Below are 21,550 nucleotides of genomic sequence, written 5' to 3'. Positions count from 1 at the left end.
GATCTGGGAGTCATCAGCATAAAGAGGATACTAAACACCATAGCAGAAGATTTGAGCACCAAAGGAATAAGTATACATAGAGAAAAGAAAAGTTTGCAAGACACAGCCCTGAGGTACACCAACTGATGGTGGGATAGCAGTGGAGGAGGATCCATCAGAGCATATACTAAAAGCGCAATGGGTGAGATCAGAAGTGGAGATACTTACCTCTAGCAGGTATTTTCCGAGGACAGCAGGCTTCTTGTTCTCACAATTGGGTAGATGCCGATCTGCATCGCCCGGCCTGGCAAATTTGCCATACAAAAAACTAGAGCTTTAAGGAGCGTGAGCGCATGTGCGAATGCCTTCCCACCTGCCGCATGAACGCACCTAACCTAGTTTAATACAAAAGCAAAAAAACAAATCAAACATGCAAACAGACAACTCCAAGGGGAGGTGGGCAGGATTGTGAGAATAAGAAGCCTGCTGTCCTCGGAGAATACCTGCTACAGGTAAGTATCTTCGCTTTCTCCAAGGACAAGTAAACTTGCTCATTCTCACAAGTGGGGAATCCCTAGCATCCAGGCTCACCCAAAACAACAAACACTGGTTAATTGAGCCTCGTAGCGGCAAGCACTTAATGCAGATTAACCTGAAACTATATACGAACTAGATGAGAGTGCAGCCTAGAACTGAATAAAACGGGCCTAGGAGGGAGGAGTGGGATTCTAGACCCCAAACAGATTCTCCAACACTGACTGCCCAAACCGACTTTCACATAGGGTATCCTACTCAAGGCAGTAGTGAGATATGAATGTGTGGACTGAAGACCACATCGCAGCCTTGCAAATCTCTTTAATGGAGGCTGACTTCAAGTGGGCTACTGACGCAGCCATGACTCTGACATTATGAGCCGTGACATGACCAACCCAGCCTGGGGATAAGCGAAGGAATTGCAATCTGCTAGCCAATTGGATATGGTGTATTTCCCGATGGTGAAACCCATCCTGTTGGGATCAAAAGAAACAAAAAGTTGGGAGGACTGTCTATAGGGCTTCGTCCGCTCCATGTAAAAGGCCAATGCTCCCTTGCAGTCCAAGATGCGCAAGTTGCTTTCACCAGGATGGGCATCAGGTTGGGGAAAGAATGTTGGCAAGACAATCGACCGGTTCAGAAGTAACTCCAACACCACCTTCGGCAGGAACTTAGGGTGCATGCAAAGGCTACTCTATGGTGATGAAACTTAGCATAATCCACTACTAAGGTCTGAAGCTCACTGACCCGACGAACTGAAGTAACAGCCAACAAGAAAACGACCTTCCAGGTCAAGTACTTCAGATGGCAGGAATTCAGTGGCTCAAAAGGAGCTTTCATCAGCTGGGTGAGAATGACGTTGAGATTCCATGACACTGGTGGAGGTCTGACAGGGGGCTTCGACAAAAGCAAACCTCTCATGAAACGAACAACTAAAGGCTGTCCAGAGATAGGCTTACCCTCTACACGGAGATGATAAGCACTAATCGAACTAAGGTGAACTCTTATGGAGTTGGTCTTGAGACCAGACTCTGATAAGTGTAGAAGGTATTCAACCAGGGTCTGTGTAGGACAAGAAAGAGGATCTAGGGCCTTGCTGTCACAACAGATGGCAAACCTCCTTCATTTGAAAGAGAAAGACCTCTTCGTGGAATCTTTCCTGGAAGCAAGCAAGACTCGAGGAAACACCCTCTGAAAGACCCAAGGAGGCGAATTCTAAGCTCTCAACATCCAGGCCATGAGAGCCAGAGACTGGAGGCTGGGATGCAGAAGCGACCCCTCGTTCTGGGTGATGAGGGTTGGAAAACACCCCAATCGCCACGGTTTCTCGGCGGACAACTCCAGAAGATGCGGGAACCAAATCTGACGCGGCCAGAAGGGAGCAATCAGAATCATGGTTCCGCAGTTTTGTTTGAGTTTCAGCAAAGTCTTCCCTACTAGAGGTATGAGAGGATATGCATACAAAAGGCCTGTCCCCCAATGCAGGAGAAAGGCATCTGACACTAGTCTGTCGTGGGCCTGAAGCCTAGAACAGAACTGAGGAACCTTGTGATTGATCTGAGTGGCAGAAAGATCCACCGAGAGGGTGCCTCTCGCTCGAAAGGTCTTGCAGACAACGTCCATGTTCAATGACCACTTGTGAGGTTGCATTATCCTGCTCCACCTGTCGGACAGACTGTTGTTTACGCCTGCGAGATAAGTGGCTTCGAGAAACATGCCATGACGGCGAGCCCAAAGCCACATCTGGACAACTTCCTGACACAGAGGGCGAGATCCGGTGCCCCCCTGCTTGTTGGTGTAGTACATGGCAACCTGATTGTCTGTCTGAATCAATGTAATTTGGTTGGACAGTTCATCTCTGAAAGCCTTTAGAGCGTTCCAGATTGCTCGCAATTCCAGGAGATTGATCTGAAGGTTCTTTTCCTGAAAGGACCAAGCTCCTTGAGTGTGAAGCCCATCCACATGAGCCCCCCACCCCAGGAGGAATGCATCCGTCGTCAACACTTTTTGTGACTGAGGAATTTGGAATGGACGTCCCAAGCTCAAACTGGTTTGAATCGTCCACCACTGCAGAGAATTCCTGAAGTCGGTGGGCAGTTGGATCACATCCTCTAGATCTTAGCACCACTGGGAGGCTAGGGTCCATTGAGCTGATCTCATGTGTAGACGTGCCATGGGAGTTACATGAACTGTGGAGGCCATGTGCCCCAGGAGTCTCAACATCTGCCGAGCCGTGATCTGTTGAGAAGCTCGTACTAAGGACACTAGGGACAGGAGGTTGTCCGCCCTTGCCTCGGGAAGATAAGCACGAGCTGTCTTTGTGTTCAACAGAGCTCCAATGAATTCCAATTCCTGAACTGGGGTGAGATGGGACTTGGAATAATTTATCACGAACCCCAGTAGCTCTAGCACCTGAATAGTCATTCGCATGTGCTGCTGAGCACCTGCCTTCAAGGTGCACTTGACCAGCCAATCATTGAAATAAGGGAACACATGCACTCCTAGTCTGCGTAATGACGTTGCAACTACCGCTTTGTGAATCATGGGAAGAAGGTTGCCCAGAGAAACCATTCTGAACTTTTCTTGAACCAGAAATTTGTCCAGGCCCTTTAGGTCTAGGATGGGACGCATCCCTCCTTGTCCTTTTCTGCACAAGGAAGTACCTGGAATAGAATCCCAACCCTGCTTCCCCTGGTGGAAAGGGTTCAACCGCATGGGCCTTTAGAAGGGCGGAGAGTTCCTCTGCAAGTACCTGCTTGTGCTGGGGGCTGTAAGAATGAGCTCCCGTTGGGCAATTTGGAGGTTTGGATTCCAGACCGAGGGTGTATCCTAACCGGACTATTTGAAGAACCCACCGGTCTAAGGTTAAGAGAGGTCACCTTTGGTGAAAAAATACCAACCTCCCTCCAACCGGCAAGTTGTCTGGCACGGACACTTTTATTGAGGCTATGCTTAACTGGAGCCAGTCAAAAGCCCGTCCCTTGCTTTTGCTGGGGAGCAGTATGGGCCTTAGACGCACGTAGTTAACAAGAACGAGCGCACTGGGGCTGAACCTGGGCAGGCTGCCGAGAAGCAGGAGTGTACCTACGCCTAGGGTAGGAATAGGGAGCACTCCTCTTTCCCCCAAAAAACATCCTAGATGAGGAGGCAGTAACAGAAGGAGCGTGGAGGGAGAGAGAATCATTATGCTTCTTGATCCGATCAACAAGATCCTCTACTTTTTCTCCAAAAAGGTTGTCCCCCCAGCAAGGAACATCCACCATCCGCTGCCAGACAGAATGATCCAGGTCAGAGACACTCAGCCATGAGAGTCTGCGCATCACTATACCTTGAGCAGCGATCCTAGATGTCACGTCAAAAGTGTCAAAAGTATCCCTGGCCAGGAACTTGCGACATGCCTTCTGCTGCCTAACCACCTGGCAAAAAGGCTCGGCTAGCTCCGTAGGAAGTGCATCAATCAAGCTGGACAGTTGACATATCGAGTCCCGCAAGTGGATGCTCGTGAAGAGCTGGTATGACTGGATCTTGGCAGCGAGCATAGCGGCCTGATACGTCTTCCTCCCAAAAGAATCAAGAGTCCTAGCTTCTCTGCCTGGGGGCGCCAAAGCATAGTCTCTAGTAGTCCTGGCTCTCTTGAGGCAGAGTCCACCACCATGGAATTGTGGGGTAACTGAGACCTCATCAACCCAGGTTCACCGTGGAACCGATACTGTGATACAGCTTTTTTCGTGACCACGGGGCCAGACAGAGGGGCTGACCAGTTTCGCATAAGGACTTCCTTCAGTACCTTATGCAGAGGAACTGTCACAGCCTCTTTAGGTGGAGAAGAATAATCCAGGACCTCGAGCATCTCAGTCCTGGGCTCATCCTCAACCTCCACAGGGAAGGGAATAGCCGTAGCCATTTCCTGGACAAAAGAGGAGAAGGACAGACTCTCCGGTGGAGATAGTCTCCTTTCTAGCAGAGGGGAAGGATCAGAGGGAATCCCAAAGGACTCATCAGAAGAGAAGTACCTGGGATCCTCACCTGACTCCCATGAACGCTCCTGCTCAGTGTCGGATAAAAGCTGAGTTAAGGTGCTTCGACACTGGACCTGTCTCGACGCCGAGGAACAATGTCCTCTGTGGCGATGTCGAGAGGCCAATGCCCGGTCCGACTGCGGTGAAGCTCCCTCCACTGACCTCAAAGGGGAGTCGACCTGAGTAGCAGTTGATGTTGATGCCGCGGTCGGGGACCTCACCACAGGTAAAGGGCCAGACACTGCTGCAGCAGATGGTAGGGAAGGCGCAAGCACCCCCAACACCGAAGCTGACTGAAGTAGCAGTCCCTCCAGAAGTTCTGGAAACAAGGCCCGGATGCACTCGTCGAGAGCCGCCATCAGAGAAGGCTGCGGGGTTGGTGAAACATGCAGTGCCAGAATTCGTGGAGGCTCGGGAGCAAGTACTGGGTTGCTAGGAGACCAACGCATCGGCACCTCCTGTATCGAGGGAGAGCGATCCTCTCGGCGTTGACGCTTCTCGGGTGCCAACTATCTCGACGCCCTGGAGCTCCCAGTACCGTGTGTCGAAGGAGAATGATGATGGTGCTTCTTCGCCTTCGCTCGATGCCCGTCATCGAGACTCCTCGGTACCGATGAGGAATCCTCACGTCTCCTTGGGGCCAGGTCCGACGAAGGTCGGTCCCAGGGGGCCTGCATAACAGGAGGCCTCAAGGCAGGTGGAGACCCACTCGACACCTCACTGATCCCAGTGCGAACTGGTCTCTAAGCAGCCATTACCTTTGCTCCTGACGTTGATGCTCCTGTCGATGCCGATGCTGCTGACCTCGGTACCGAAGTAGACATTGAAGGACCGGACAAAGCCCCAAAAAGCTTTTCTCGTTGGGGTTCTCGAGAAGCCTGGGTTCGTTTCTTCATACGAAGACACAGACTACAAGCGGCTGGGCTATGGTCTGGCCCAAGGCACTTGATACACCAGGCGTGGGTATTGGTACCTGAGACAGTCCGGTTGCACCGAGTACAATGTTTTAAGCCGCTGGGTGTCTTCGATGACATGGAAGGAAAAACGGCCTCGGCAAAATCAAATGACGCGATTGTGCCAAAAAGGCACAAAAAGGGAGTAAACCCGACCGCACGGCCCAAAGGCCGACCTCGTTGAAAAGAAAGGAAACTTTAAAAGGTGGCAAAAAGAAAAAAAAATTCTACAGGAATTATAATTTTTTTTATATTGAAAAAGAATAATAACAAAAATAAAGCGAAAATAAGTTGCGTAGAGAAGTTCTCTTCCTGGGCCTGAACAGAGCGAAGTGAAAAAACTGCTACACTTTACAGCAGAGAAAAAAGAACCGAAGAAGATTTGGGTGGGATACAGGTGCCGGAAATGGTATTCGAAGCTGACGAGTCGGAGAAACTTAATGAATTCTCTGTAAACCTGGCGGATGTAATGGGGCAGTTCTACAAACTGAAGAGTAGCAAATCTCCTGGACCGGATAGTATTCATCCCAGAGTACTGATAGAACTGAAAAATGAGCATGCGGAGCTATTGTTAGAAATACGTAATTTATCCTTAAAATCGAGCTTGGTACCGGAAGATTGGAGGGTGACCAATGTAATGGCAATTTTTAAAAAAGGTTCCAGAAGAGATCTGGGAAATTATAGACTGGTGAGTCTGACGTCAGTGCCAGGCAAAATGGTAGAGACTATTATTAAGAACAAAATTACAGAGCATATTCAAAAGCGTGGATTAATGAGACAAAGTCAACATGATTTAGTGAAGGGAAATCTTGCCTCACCAATCTACTACATTTCTTTGAAGGGGTGAACAAACATGTGGATAAAGGGGAGCCGGTTGATATTGTGTATCTGGATTTTCAGAAGGCGTTTGACAAAGTACCTCATGAAAGACTCCAGAGGAAATTGGAGAGTCATGGGATAGGAGGTAGTGTTCTATTGTGGATTAAAAACTGGTTAAACGATAGAAAACAGAGAGTAGGGTTAAATGGTCAGTATTATCAATGGAGAAGGGTAGTTAGTGGGGTTCCCCAGGGGTCTATGCTCGGACCGCTGCTTTTTAACATATTTATAAATGACCTAGAGATGGGAGTAACTAGCGAGGTAATTAAATTTACTGATGGCACAAAGTTATTCAAAGTCGTTAAATCACGGGAGGATTGTGAAAAATTACAAGAGGACCTTATGAGACTGGGAGACTGGGCGACTAAATGGCAGATGACGTTTATATTTCAACGGTTTTTATTGATGATGTACCACGTCAAACAAAACCAATAAAGTCAAACATTTTGTAAACATTCAGTCATGTCATAATTGTACATATGCATCTAGTCTAACATCATCATCATTATTTTACATCCTTTCCTCCCCCTTCCCCCCCCCAAGCTCCCCTTTATTTTACTCCTTTACAGGGTATGATACATACCTGTAGCAGTTGTTCTCCGAGGACAGCAGGCTGATTGTTCTCACGACTGGGTGACGTCCGCGGCAGCCCCCACCAACCGGAAATAAGCTTCGCGGGACGGTCGACACGCAGGGCACGCCCACCGCGCATGCGCGGCCGTCTTCCCGCCCGTGCGCGACCGCTCCCGCCAGTTGAATGACTAGCAAAAAATATGAAATACACAACTCCAAAGGGGAGGAGGGAGGGAAGGTGAGAACAATCAGCCTGCTGTCCTCGGAGAACAACTGCTACAGGTATGTATCATACCCTTTCTCCGAGGACAAGCAGGCTGCTTGTTCTCACGACTGGGGTATCCCTAGCTCTCAGGCTCACTCAAAACAAGAACCCAGGTCAATTGAACCTCGCAACGGCGAGGAAACAACAGAAATTGACCTACGAAGAACAACTAACTGAGAGTGCAGCCTGACCAGAATAAATTCGGGTCCTGGAGGGTGGAGTTGGATTTACACCCCAAACAGATTCTGCAGCACCGACTGCCCGAACCGACTGTCGCGTCGGGTATCCTGCTGGAGGCAGTAATGTGATGTGAATGTGTGGACAGAAGACCACGTCGCAGCCTTGCAAATCTCTTCAATAGTGGCTGACTTCAAGTGGGCCACTGACGCTGCCATGGCTCTAACACTATGAGCCGTGACATGACCCTCAAGAGTCAGCCCAGCCTGGGCGTAAGTGAAGGAAATGCAATCTGCTAGCCAATTGGAGATGGTGCGTTTCCCGACAGCGACCCCTAGCCTGTTAGGGTCGAAAGAAACAAACAATTGGGCGGACTGTCTGTGGGGCTGTGTCCGCTCCAAGTAGAAGGCCAATGCTCTCTTGCAGTCCAATGTGTGCAACTGACGTTCAGCAGGGCGGGTATGCGGCCTGGGGAAGAATGTTGGCAAGACAATTGACTGGTTAAGATGGAACTCCGACACCACCTTCGGCAGGAACTTTGGGTGGGTGCGGAGCACTACTCTGTTGTGATGAAATTTGGTATATGGAGCATGAGCTACTAGGGCTTGAAGCTCACTGACCCTACGAGCTGAAGTAACTGCCACCAAGAAAATGACCTTCCAGGTCAAGTACTTCAGATGGCAGGTATTCAGTGGCTCAAAAGGAGGTTTCATCAGCTGGGTGAGGACGACGTTGAGATCCCATGACACAACAGGAGGCTTGATAGGGGGCTTTGACAAAAGCAAGCCTCTCATGAATCGAACGACTAAAGGCTCTCCAGAGATGGCTTTTCCTTCCACACGATAATGGTAAGCACTAATCGCACTAAGGTGATTCCTTACTGAGTTGGTCTTGAGGCCAGACTCTGATAAGTGCAGAAGGTATTCAAGCAGGTTCTGTGCAGGGCAAGAACGAGGTTCTAGGGCCATGCTCTCACACCACACGACAAACCTCCTCCACTTGAAAAAGTAACTCTTTTTAGTGGAATCCTTCCTAGAGGCAAGCAAGACCCGGGAGACACCCTCAGACAGACCCAACGCAGTGAAGTCTACGCCCTCAACATCCAGGCCGTGAGAGCCAGAGACTGGAGGTTGGGGTGCAGCAACGCTCCGTCGTTCTGCGAAATGAGAGTCGGAAAACACTCCAATCTCCACGGTTCTTCGGAGGACAACTCCAGAAGAAGAGGGAACCAGATCTGACGGGGCCAAAAGGGCGCGATCAGAATCATGGTGCCGCGGTCTTGCTTGAGCTTCAGTAAGGTCTTCCCCACCAAAGGTATGGGAGGATAAGCATACAGGAGGCCGGTCCCCCAATGGAGGAGAAAGGCATCCGACGCTAGCCTGCCGTGTGCCTGAAGTCTGGAACAGAACAGAGGCAGCTTGTGGTTGGTCTGAGAGGCGAAAAGGTCCACCGAGGGGGTGCCCCACGCTCGGAAGATCTTGCGTACCACTCTGGCATGGAGTGACCACTCGTGCGGTTGCATGACTCTGCTCAGTCTGTCGGCCAGACTGTTGTTTACGCCTGCCAGGTACGTGGCTTGGAGGAGCATGCCGAACCGACACGCCCAACGCCACATCCCGACGGCCTCCTGGCACAGGGGGCGAGATCCGGTGCCCCCCTGCTTGTTGACGTAATACATTGCAACCTGATTGTCTGTCCGAATTTGGATAATTTGACAGGACAGCCGATCTCTGAAAGCCTTCAGTGCGTTCCAGATCGCTCGGAGCTCCAGGAGGTTGATCTGCAGATCCTTTTCCTGGAGGGACCACAGACCCTGAGTGTGGAGCCCATCGACGTGGGCTCCCCACCCCAGGCGAGATGCATCCGTCGTCAGCACTTTCGTGGGCTGCGGAATTTGGAATGGACGTCCCAGGGTCAAATTGGTCCGGATGGTCCACCAGAGCAGTGAAGTGCGGCAACTGGTGGAGAGGCGGATGACATCTTCTAGATTCCCGGTGGCTTGAAACCACTGGGAAGCTAGGGTCCATTGAGCAGATCTCATGTGAAGACGAGCCATGGGAGTCACATGAACTGTGGAGGCCATATGACCCAGAAGTCTCAACATCTGCCGAGCTGTGATCTGCTGAGACGCTCTGGTCTGCGAAGCCAGGGCCAAGAGATTGGTAGCCCTCGCTTCGGGAAGGTAGGCCTGAGCCGTCTGGGTATTCAGCAGCGCTCCTATGAATTCCAGAGACTGAGTAGGCTGGAGATGGGACTTTGGGTAATTGATCACAAACCCCAGCAGCTCCAGAAGTTGAATAGTGCACTGCATGGACCGGAGGGCTCCTGCCTCCGAGGTGCTCTTGACCAGCCAATCGTCGAGATATGGGAACACGTGCACTCCCAGCTTGCGTAGATACGCCGCCACCACCACGAGGCACTTTGTAAACACTCGTGGGGCAGAGGCGAGCCCAAAGGGCAGCACACAATACTGAAAGTGCCGTGCGCCCAGGCGGAATCTGAGATACTGTCTGTGAGCTGGCAGTATCGGGATGTGAGTGTATGCGTCCTTTAAATCCAGGGAACATAGCCAATTGTTTTTCTGAATCATTGGCCGAAGGGTGCCCAAGGAAAGCATCCTGAACTTTTCTTTGACCAGGAATTTGTTCAGGCCTCTCAGGTCTAGGATGGGACGCATCCCCCCTGTTTTCTTTTCCACAAGGAAGTACCTGGAATAGAATCCCTGCCCTTCCTGCCCGGGTGGTACGGGCTCGACCGCATTGGCGCTGAGAAGGGCGGAGAGTTCCTCTGCAAGTACCTGCTTGTGAAGGGAGCTGAAAGACTGAGCTCCCGAAGGACAATTTGGAGGCAGGGAGGCCAAATTCAGGGCGTATCCGCACCGCACTATTTGGAGAACCCACTGGTCGGAGGTTATGAGAGGCCACCTTTGGTGAAAAAATTTTAACCTCCCTCCGACCGGCAGATCGTCCGGTACGGACACTTGTAGGGCGGCTATGTTCCCGTGGATCCAGTCAAAAGCCCGTCCCCGGCTTTTGCTGTGGAGGCGCAGGGGGCTGCTTAGGCGCACGCTGTTGACGAGAACGAGCGCGCTGGGGCTGTCCCTGTGCCTGGCGAGGCCTTCGGGCCGGCTGGTTGTACCTACGCTTTGCAAAAGAATAGGGTGCAGCCTGCCGTGCCCGGGAAAAACGCCCACCCGTGGGGGCGGGTGCTGAAGGCGCCCGGTGGGAGAGCTTGTCGAGAGCGGTTTCCCGCTGATGCAGTTGGTCCACCATCTGCTCGACCTTCTCACCGAAAATGTTATCCCCCCGGCAAGGGACGTCAGCCAGTCTCTGCTGGGTGCGGTTGTCCAGGTCAGAGGCACGCAGCCATGAGAGCCTGCGCATCACTATACCTTGGGCCGCAGCACGAGATGCCACGTCACAGGTGTCAAAAATCCCCCTGGACAGGAACTTTCTGCACGCCTTCAGCTGCCTGACCACCTCCTGATAAGGCCTGGACTGCTCCGGCGGGAGCTTATCGACCAGGTCCGCCAGCTGTTGCACATTGGTCCGCATGTGGATGCTCATATAGAGCAGGTAAGATTGGATGCGGGTCACGAGCATGGAGGATTGGTAGGCCTTCCTCCCAAATGAGTCCAGAGTGCGAGACTCCCGCCCCGGGGGCGCCGAGGCGGTATCCCTCGAACTCCGTGCCCTCTTGAGAGCAGAATCCACGACCGCTGAGTCATGGGGCAACTGGGGCCGCATGAGCTCTGGGTCAGAGTGGATCCTGTACTGGGACTCTGCTTTCTTGGGAATGGTGGGATTAGTTAGTGGTCGCACCCAGTTCCGGAGCAGCGTCTCCTTCAGGACATTGTGCAGCGGTACCGTGGAGGACTCTCTAGGTGGTGATGGATAGTCGAGGACCTCGAGCATCTCGGCCCTCGGCTCTTCCACAGAGACCACGGGAAAGGGAATGCTTATAGACATATCCCGCACAAAGGAGGCAAAGGAGAGACTCTCAGGAGGTGAGAGCTTCCTCTCCGGTGACGGCGTGGGGTCCGAGGGAAGGCCCGTAGACTCCTCTGAGGAGAAATATCTCGGGTCCTCCTCTTCCCCCCACGAGTCCTCATCCTCGGTATCGGACATTAGCTCATGTAGCTGCGTCCGGTACCGGGCCCGGCTCGACGTCGAGGCACCGAGGTCTCGGTGTCGTCGAGCGGTGGACTCCCGCGCCGGCGGGGACGGAGCTCCCTCCATCGACGTCGACGGGGACTCCACCTGCGTGGCTGTCGAGACCGGCACCGCAAGCGGCGGCGGTGTCGACTGCCCCGGCGCCGGGCTAGAGCTCGCCGGCGCCACAGTCATCGGCGCCGAGGGCGCAAGCACCCCCGGCGCCGGCACAGCCTGGCGCATCAGCCCTTCCAGGATCCCCGGAAGGATGGCTCTGAGGCACTCGTCCAGGCCCGCTGCCGGGAAAGGCGGTGGGGCCGGTAAGGGTGTCGGTGCCGGAAGCTGCTGGGGGCCAGGAGACGGCACCGAGGTGCCGGAACCCCGACGCGTCGGTACCTCCACCACCGACGGAGATCTCTCCTCTCTGCGATGACGCTTCGGCGTCGACTCCTCTTCAGGGTGCACCGAGGGCTCCCGGTGACGGCGCTTCTTGTCTTTTTTCCGGTGCACGTCACCGGTGCCGGAGGGCATGGAGGAGGAGGAGGTCGATCCCCCTCGGTCTCGGGGTACCGGGTCCGACAGGGTTCGGTCCCGTGGCTCACGAGTTGAGGGAGTGACCGGGGCCGACTGCCCACGCGGTCTCTCTACCCCACTCTCGCCGGCGGACCGGCGGGCCGACGGGACCTGTTCTCCTGGGGTCGCTGCCATCGGTGCCGATGTCTCGGGCATCGATACCGGTACCGAAGAACCGGTCTTCGATACCGATGCCGTCGAGGGCGACGTCGAGGGGCCGGCGCAAGTTCCAAAAAGACGGTCCCGCAGAACTTGCCTCGCAACCTGAGTCCGTTTCCGGAGACCGAGACACAAAACGCACGACTTGAGATTGTGCTCCGGCCCGAGGCACTGGAGGCACCAAGCGTGGGTGTCGGTCTGCGAGATCGGCCGGCCGCAGCGACCACACTTTTTAAATCCACTCGGGACCTTCGAGGACATCGACGGAAAAATCGCGTCGGCGAAGTCAAAGTCGGCAATGGTGGCTAAAATCACACCACGAAAACTGAAACCGACCGAGCGGCCACTAGGCCGCAACGAGGCGGCCCCGCTAGAAAGCGAGGGAAAAGAAGGAGCGCGTGCTCCACACGCGCAAAATTCTTTTTTTTTTTTTTTTTTTTTTTTTAATAAAAGAGAAAGAAGAAGAGGCCGAACAGGCCAAAAGCGACGATCCGCGTAAACGCGGTCGAAAAAATCCGGCGGCTGAAACGAGAGAGAGGGGAAAACACAACTCTCTCAGTCGCGGAAAAAAAGTAACTGGCGGGAGCGGTCGCGCACGGGCGGGAAGACGGCCGCGCATGCGCGGTGGGCGTGCCCTGCGTGTCGACCGTCCCGCGAAGCTTATTTCCGGTTGGTGGGGGCTGCCGCGGACGTCACCCAGTCGTGAGAACAAGCAGCCTGCTTGTCCTCGGAGAACTTTATCTACTTATTTCATGGTAATTATACTAGCAATATCTATTACAGGTCTTAACCGGCCCAAAATCTGGAGCAAATATCTGCTGGATGTCTCACTATCTAGGATGTATCCAATTTGTTAAGCACTGCACTTCTAGCCTTGTGGGAGATATTTTGTAAATATTTAGACCATATATTAACAAAGATCTTTCTTTTCTTTGGGTTACCGTAAGCCTCCCTGGCCTCCCAGAGCATTAGCTCATGGAACCTATTTCTCCAGTACCAAAAGGAGGGTGGCTCAGCCTGCAGCCAATGTCTGAGTATACATTTTTTCCCCACTGCATGGGCCTTACACAAGAATAACTCCTGATTTTTGTCTGAGATTCCATAAGCATTGCTTTTATTCAAAAGCACTCCCCTCCAGGAGGGAAGCAGCATATGTCCCAATAGTTGTTCAAGATATTTCTGTAACATTTTCCAAAAGTGTTTTATTCAATCACATCGCCAAAATGCATGCAAAAAAGTGTTATCACTATGACACTTAGGACATTGAGCATCAGATATCCATCTTGCCCTTACTGCTTGTGATTGTGATATGTACCCCCTGTGAATTACCCTGTATTGACTCTCCTGCAGCTCTGCCCCTCCCACTTGTCTTGGTATATCTTTTATCAATTTTGCAAAATTTATTCCTTTCAGCTCATATCCCAAGTCTTTGCTCCATGTCTTTTCAAGTATCTCATAGGCATGGGGGGGGGGGGGGGGGGGGGCTAAGGGACTCTAATACTTTATGTAAACTCGATATTGACACCTGTCCGTGTGCATCCCCTTTCAAAAAACCTCGAAGCCTAGAGCCCAACCTTGTGCCTAGTGCATCTTGGTCCATACTGAACCAATAGTGATGCAATTGTCGATATGTGTAATAATCATTAGTGGCTAAAGAGAATCTCTGCTGCATGTCCGGAAAACTGTACAGAACACCCTCTTCATTCATTAAATGTTCTAGCAAAGTAATCCCCTGTGCCGACCATCTATCAAATAAACCCTTCTCCAGCCCCGGTGGAAAGTCTGGCAGATGACGTTTAATGTGAGCAAGTGCAAACTGATGCATGTGGGAAAAAAGAACCCGAATTATAGCTACGTCATGCAAGGTTCCACGTTAGGAGTCACAGACCAAGAAAGGGATCTAGGTGTCGTCGTTGATGATATGTTGAAACCTTCTGCTCAGTGTGCTGCTGCGGCTAAGAAAGCAAATAGAATGATAGGTATTATTAGGAAAGGAATAGAAAACAAAAATGAGGATATCATAATGAGTTTGTATTGCTCCATGGTGCGACGGCACCTCGAATATTGTGTTCAATTCTGGTCACCACATCTCAAAAAACATATAGTGGAATTAGAAAAGGTGCAGAGAAGGGCGACAAACATGATAAAGGGGATGGGACGACTTCCCTATGAGGAAAGGCTAAAGCGGCTAGGGCTCTTCAGCTTGGAGAAAAGGCGGCTGAGGGGAGATATGATAGAGGTCTATAAAATAATGAGTGGAGTTGAACGGGTAGATGTGAAGCGTCTGTTTACGCTTTCTAAAAATACTAGGGGGCATGCGATGAAGCTACAATGTAGTAAACTTAAAACGAATCGGAGAAAATGTTTCTTCACTCATCGTGTAATTAAACTCTGGAATTCGTTGCCAGAGAATATGGTAAAGGCGGTTAAATTAGCGGAGTTTAAAAAAGGTTTGGACGGCTTCCTAAATAAAAGGTCCATAGACTATTATTAAATGGACTTGGTGAAAATCCACTATTTCTGGGATAAGCAGTATAGAATGTTTTGTACTTCTGGGGGATCTTGCCAGGTATTTGTGACCTGGATTGGCCACTGTTGGAAACAGGATGCTGGGCTTGATGAACCTTTGGTTTTTCCCAGTATGGCAAAAGTGACGGTCTAGTAAATAAACGATAAATGATACTTATGTTCCATAACAGAATCTGAGTGCATAGATACATTTACAGAATTAGTGCTCGGCGCACAGAATCAGCACCCAGTTACAGAATTGCCCTCTACGTCACTGCTGCTTCTGGAAAAAGTGGTGTATTAAATTATTAAATCTTACTCTTGGGTGAATTTTTTTTCCTTTTCCTTTACCCCTGCACACAGAATGCACAAGTACTTGTGACAGATTAAGGAGGAAAAAATACTAGTCATTTGTGGAAGCTTCAGGTGTCCCCATTTCCCTCAACAAAAATACCCTGCAGACTTCAAAAAGCAGAGAATTATATATGGCATTATGAAGAGTTGCTTTGTTAGTATTCTACTAACACAGCCTGTTTTTAAGGCATTTCCTAAACTGTAAGAACCGTACCTTTTTATGCTCTTCGTATTCTAGTTTACTCAATAACAAAGCTTTCTCAAGATCTGCTTCAAACATTTCAGATGTTAGCTGCAGGAAACACAAACAAAAAATATAAACTTACTGCTGCACTATAACCCCATAAAGCGACATTACTCACCTGTAGCAAGTGATCTTCGAGGGCAACAGGCCCAATATTCTCACGTGTGAGTGACATCATCCGACACAGCCCAGTGAAGATGCTGCCTAGCACAAATAGCTTTAGGAAAGTTCTGGCAGCATCCCACAGAGTAAATCTTCTATCTGTTAGCAAAATATTTACTAAGTTTTGCAAATATCTGTACTTTCCTAAGCACATTCCACTACAGCAGGGAGTGAACTAGCTTTGGAGGAACTCGGATGACATCCTCTATGTTCCCCATAGCTTGAGACCACTGGGATGCCAGAGCCCACAGGACCCCTTCTCAAATGGAGGCGAGCCATGGGACTGATGTGCACAGTGGAGGCCATGTGGCCCAGCAATCTCAACATCTGCCAAGCTGTGACCTGCTTGCTACTGTGGACTTGCAAGGCGAGCACCCCCAAGGCATCCACCCTCGCTTGTGGTAGGAAAGCCCAAGCTTGCACTATATATTGAGAAGGGCTTCTAAGAATTCCAATTTCAGTACAGGTTTCAGGTAGGACATGGTGTAGTTTATAACGAACCCTATTAGCTCTAGAACCCAAATAATTCTCTGCATGGATGCCTGCGCACCTTCCTCCAACATGCACTTGACCAGCCAATTGTCCAGACAGGGAAAAACAGACTCCCAAGTCTGCTTGGTAAATCTCTGGGAGCTGACACAAGGCCAAAAGGCAGATTGTGGTAGTGGTACTGGTGCTTCCCTACTCAAAATCCGAGAGATACTTCCTGTGACTGGGAAGCATTGAACTGTGCATATAAACATCCTTTAAGTCCAGAGAACATTGCCAATCTTGTTCCTGAATCATGGGGAGAAGGGTGCTCAGGGAAATCATCCTGAACTTTTCTTTGACCAGGAATTTGTTCAGGGTACTTAGGTCTAGGATGAGATGATATCCTCCCACCTTTTTGGGCACAAGGAAGTACCTACACTAGTATCCCTTCCCTTGTTCCCCTGGTGGAATGAGTTTGACAGCACTGGCCTTGAGAAGGGCAGAGATTTCCTCTACATGTACCTGTTTGTGCTGAGAGCTGATGAATGAAGCTCTCAGTGGGCAATTTGGTAGTCTCCAAACGCCAATGTAGAGCATAACCCAGATGGACTCATCCCACCAGAAGATCGTCTTAGATGGTTACTTGGACTGCAGCTATACTCTACTGGAGCTACTCAGGAAAACAAACAAAAAAAAAAGCACCAAACCTGCACGGGAAGGCACTCGAAATCTGAAGGAAATACACGCTGAAGAGAGACTGGAAAAACATGTCTGTGGGGAAAAAAAAAGACTGAGGTACCCATGCATGTACAGTGAGATGCTGTCTGAACTTTCCTAAAAGCTATGTGTGCAAGGCAGTGTCTGCACTGGTCTCCATCGAATGAAGTCATCTGCATGCGAGAATACATAGGGCCTGCTTGTTCTTGGAGAACATTTTTTTTAATCATCTTTACTGAAAAGCAGTAAATACAAACATAATTACTGGAAATGAACTGATAATAGCCATAAATGGATTGTATAACAACAACCTATTTGATATAAATTTTCCTCCCCCGGCCCTCCCCTATCAAGCCTAACACAGCCCCCCTACTTTTCCCTTCCCCCTTCCTTTGTAAACAATAAGGTTTCAGACCTGATGCATTCTTATACAGGTTTGAAACTAACTAAATTGACTAGGAGTGAGTGACTCAAACAGATATTATGAACAATTGCGAATCCAACTACATGCACGATAAGGCATCATTGTCCAAACAGGTTCCCAAATCTTCTGAAAAACCCTTCATCGTAAAAGGTGGGACCAATCAGCCTTGTGATGCTCCAGAACCATCATGGCATATATTAGATTGTATAATATGAGGAGCCAATACATCTCTCCAATGGAGCAAATTATATGCCTTACCAATAAAAACAAATAGTTAAGGGAGAATCTGCACAGTTCTGTTCCTACCCAAAAAAACAAACAAAACTGTGCAGATTCTCCCTTAACTGCAATTTTAAATTCATGCAGTCCTACGTAAAGGGACTACATTTAATCTATTTAAGTCACAAATTGTTGTGAAAAACTTCCCTTTTTGTCTTCTTGAGATAACACTATAAAGTAAGGGTGGATACACAAGGAACCAATGACTATTTCTCTTAAAGCACTTTAAACAAAGAAATAACTAATCTTTTGGCTTTTAAGGAAGTTAAAACAAAATTTAAATGCAAACTCTCTTTTTGCCCAAGCTTTAAGTCAACAATTTCCCAACAAATCAATGTTCACTTACCCACGAGGATATGTTTGCCTTCAGAACACCATCAGTAAAACAAATCTGTCACAATAGTTACATTTTTTGTCTGATTTATTCTGACGTCCTGCCACCCCCCCCCCCCCCGCCAAAAAAAAGTAGGCTTTACCTGTTCATCTTTTTGTTGCCACTCCTGCCAGTTTTCTTCCTGAGAATCTTTAGACACTGTTCTATGTAAAGTTTGCTCCTGTTGAACAACTCCATTTCCTTGGGTTGATTTCTGAGGAATCTTTTTAAAAGCGAGGTTTCTGAGCTGCAAGGAAAAAGCACAAAGGAAAAATGTCTTACCTGATAATTTTCTTTCCTTTAGTCCTACTGGACACCAGTCCAGACTGTTGAGTTATGCCCATCTACCAGAAGATGGAGACAGAGAAATAAAATAGTTCTTGTGATTCGCCCCTCAAGGGTATCATGCAGTGACAGATTGATCAGTATTTTGATTAGCCAAGCAGTGGCGCTCTAGACCATGTCGGTCAACAGTGAAGTTCGAGAATATGTACATACATAGCTTACTCAGCCAATAGCCTCACACTAAAAGAGGCATAGAGACCACGGACATATAGGTATTACACTGTCAGAAGGTGTGTTAGACAGAACATGTTGACGTCAGTGCCAGGCAAAATGGTAGAGACTATTATAAAGAACAAAATTACAGAACAGACTAAAAAGCATGGATTAATGAGACAAAGCCAATGTGGATTTAGTGAAGGGAAATCTTGCCTCACCAATCTACTACATTTCTTTGAAGGGGTGAACAAACATGTGGATAAAGGTGAGCCGGTTGGTATTGTGTATCTGGATTTTCAGAAGGTGTTTGACAAAGTACCTGATGAAAGACTTCAGAGGAAATTGGAAAGACATGGGCTAGGAGGCAGTGTTCTATTGTGGATTAAAAACTGGTTAAAGGATAGAAAACAAAGAATTGGGTTAAATGGTCAGTATTCTCAACAGAGAAGGATAGATAGTACGGTTTCCTCAAGGGTCTGTGTTGGGACCGCTGCTTTTCAACATATTTATAATTGATCTAGATATGGGAATAACTAGTGAGGTAATTAAGTTTGCAGATGACACAAAGTTATTCAAAGTTGTTAAATCGCAAGATTGTGAAAATTTGTAAGACGATCTTACGAGATTGGGGGACTGGGCATCTAAATGGCAAATGATGTTTAATGTGAGCAAGTGCCAAATGATGCATGTGGGAAAGAAGAACCCAAACTATAGCTACAAGATGCAAAGTTCCACATTAAGAGTCATCGATCAGGAAAAGGATCTAGGAGTCATAGTTGACGATACTTTGAAACCCTCTGCTCAGTGTTCTGCGGTGGCAAAGAAAGCAACATAATAGAGGTATATAACATAATGAGTGGAATGGAATGGGTAGATGTGAATCACTTGTTTACTCTTTCCAAAAATACTAGGACTAGGGGGCACGCAATGAAGCTACAAAGTAGTAAATGTAAAACGAATTGGAGAAAATATTTCTTCACTCAACATGTAATTAAATTCTGGAATTCGTTGCCACAGAATGTGGTAAAATCAGTTAGATTAGCGGGATTTAAAAAAAAGGTTTGAATAGCTTCCTCAAAGAAAAGTCAATAAGCCATTATTAAAATGGACTTGGGGAAAATCCACTGCTTACTTCTGGGATAAGCAGCACAAAATGTATTGTACTGTTTTGGGATTTTGCCAGGTACTTGTGACCTGGATGGTCATTGTTGGAAATAGGATACTGGGCTTGATGGACCTTCAGTCTGTCCCAGTATGGCAACACATATGTACTTATGTAGAAGCACCAGAAGAGCTGCATGCTGCTTGCCACACAGCAGATCCGAAGAGCCATACCATGGCATGCAGCTGGCTCTAGCATTTGCAAGAACCCTGAAATAAGCACCGCTAGAACATGCAGCCTGTCCACTGCACTACCCCAAAGCAATGATCAGTACAGCTGTGACCACTGCTAGCAGCTCGGCAGCGATATACCTGCATTCGCTGGAATGCAACATAAGCAACAGGGGCACCAACTGAACATTCAGCTGGCAGAAGCTAAGAAGTCATGGGACCAGTTGTCGTGAGTAGCTTTACTGAGGGATGCAGATAGTGGGCCACCCTGAAGAGTAATTCAGGCAAGACAAATAAACAAGAACTAGAGCAAACAATTCAAGATACCGTGTGCCCTTGCAACTATGCAGCATTGGGGACACTGCAGAAGCTATGACAGAAGCTGAGCACTGACGAAGCAGTGTCTCAGTGGAGCACGGTGTCGCAAATGTGGCAGAACAGGCTACTGCCACTACTGCAGGACAAAAAAACCCCCAGTTACCTCTGCAATCACAATAAATAGCAGTGCCTAAAGCTGGAGCTGAACCCAACGTTGGCTACTAGTACAGCTAAGAGAAACAAGGTGTGCTTCACTGGTGCTGTTCCAAGAATCAGAAGACCACATCACAGTGCCGCAGAGAAGGGTACAGGCACAGCTTAGCCACAGAACAGACCACCACAATGGCAGCCAAGGAGCCATGCTATTTAACAAGAAGTAGCCACTGCTGAAGGAACACTACATCATAGGGGTAAGTATTGTCAAAAAGCTTGCTGCTGACACTCCTTCACCACACACCTGGTTTCTGATGCCACCACTTACTCAAGCAGCTGCCAAAGCCTCTGCAGAACATAGGTAGTTGCATAGGCCTCGGCAACACTTAGGTGGCCACAGAAGACTGTACCACCACAGCTGCAATGGGTGATATTGTGCTATGTAGCTGGTCGCAGGAACAGCTGTAGCATACAGCCAGCCAATTATGCTACTGAATACCACCGTTGTGTGCTTTTTCTGCTGTGCCATACAAGTTGCCTCAGGGTGCCACTCTAAAAAGCATTCACTTGTGGCAAAAGAAAGGTGCTGAGCTGAAAGATTGGGAGTTGATGACTGAGTGCAACAGCTGGCCACCATTGCCTCTGCTCTTGTTCTGTACCGCAGAGCATTTGTGGCCTTGCCTCACATAGGTGTCTGTCAATAATGCTGGCCATTAGCACTGCTCACAGATGCTGCAATGCTACACTGCTGACTGCTGATGCTGCCCTAGAGTTGACTACTGAGGACTCTGTGATGGTAAAGTACTAGTAATGCCACCATAGCATGGTTCTGGTAGACACGGAATCTCTCCACTGAAAACCCATGCCATATAGGCAGCTCCAGATAGTAAAACATAGTAAATGACGGCAGAAAAGACCTGCATGGTCCATCCAGTCTGCCCTACAAGATAAACTCATATGTGCTACTTTTTGTGTATACCTTACCTTGATTTGTACCTGTCCTTTTCAGGGCACAGACCGTGTAAGTCTGCCCAGCACTATCCCTGCCTCCCAACCACAGGCTCTGGCACAGACCGTATAAGTCTGCCCAGCACTATCCCTGCCTCTCGCCACCGGCTCTGCCACCCAATCTCGGCTAAGCTCCTTAGGATCCATTCCTTCTGAACAGGATTCCTTTATGTTTATCCCACGCGTGTTTGAATTCTGTTACCGTTTTCATTTCCACCACCTCCCGCGGGAAGGCATTTCAAGCATCTACTACTCTCTCCGTGAAAAAATACTTCCTGACATTTTTCTTGATACTTAATCATAGGGATGATGGCCACCCAAGTCGAGCCACATGGCTGGCCACTGCCAAGGCTGAGTTGATCCTTAATGGAGCTGTGCCATAATGTTGGCCACCATGGGAAGCCACAAAAGAGGCCACCATTAGAAACATGACAGAGAAGCCAA

At 49.1% G+C, this 21,550-nt stretch overlaps 1 protein-coding gene across 1 annotated transcript in view; it reads right to left on the bottom strand.

Annotated features, from left to right (window-relative positions):
* The window catches only part of GKAP1 (G kinase anchoring protein 1), a 282,106-nt gene that overhangs the window by 225,751 nt on the left and 34,805 nt on the right, over positions 1-21,550 (bottom strand). The window contains exons 3-4 of the mRNA XM_030193693.1: positions 17,898-18,041; positions 15,339-15,416 (exon numbers count right to left, since the gene is read on the bottom strand). Coding sequence (XP_030049553.1) covers positions 15,339-15,416; positions 17,898-18,041 — 222 coding nt within the window. The remainder of the gene's footprint in view (positions 1-15,338; positions 15,417-17,897; positions 18,042-21,550) is intronic.

This window comes from Microcaecilia unicolor, chromosome 2, assembly GCF_901765095.1.
Source record: "Microcaecilia unicolor chromosome 2, aMicUni1.1, whole genome shotgun sequence".
NCBI lineage: Eukaryota > Metazoa > Chordata > Amphibia > Gymnophiona > Siphonopidae > Microcaecilia > Microcaecilia unicolor.
The sequence above is the reverse complement of the archived record's forward strand: the minus strand, read 5'-3'. Positions and strand labels throughout refer to the sequence as shown.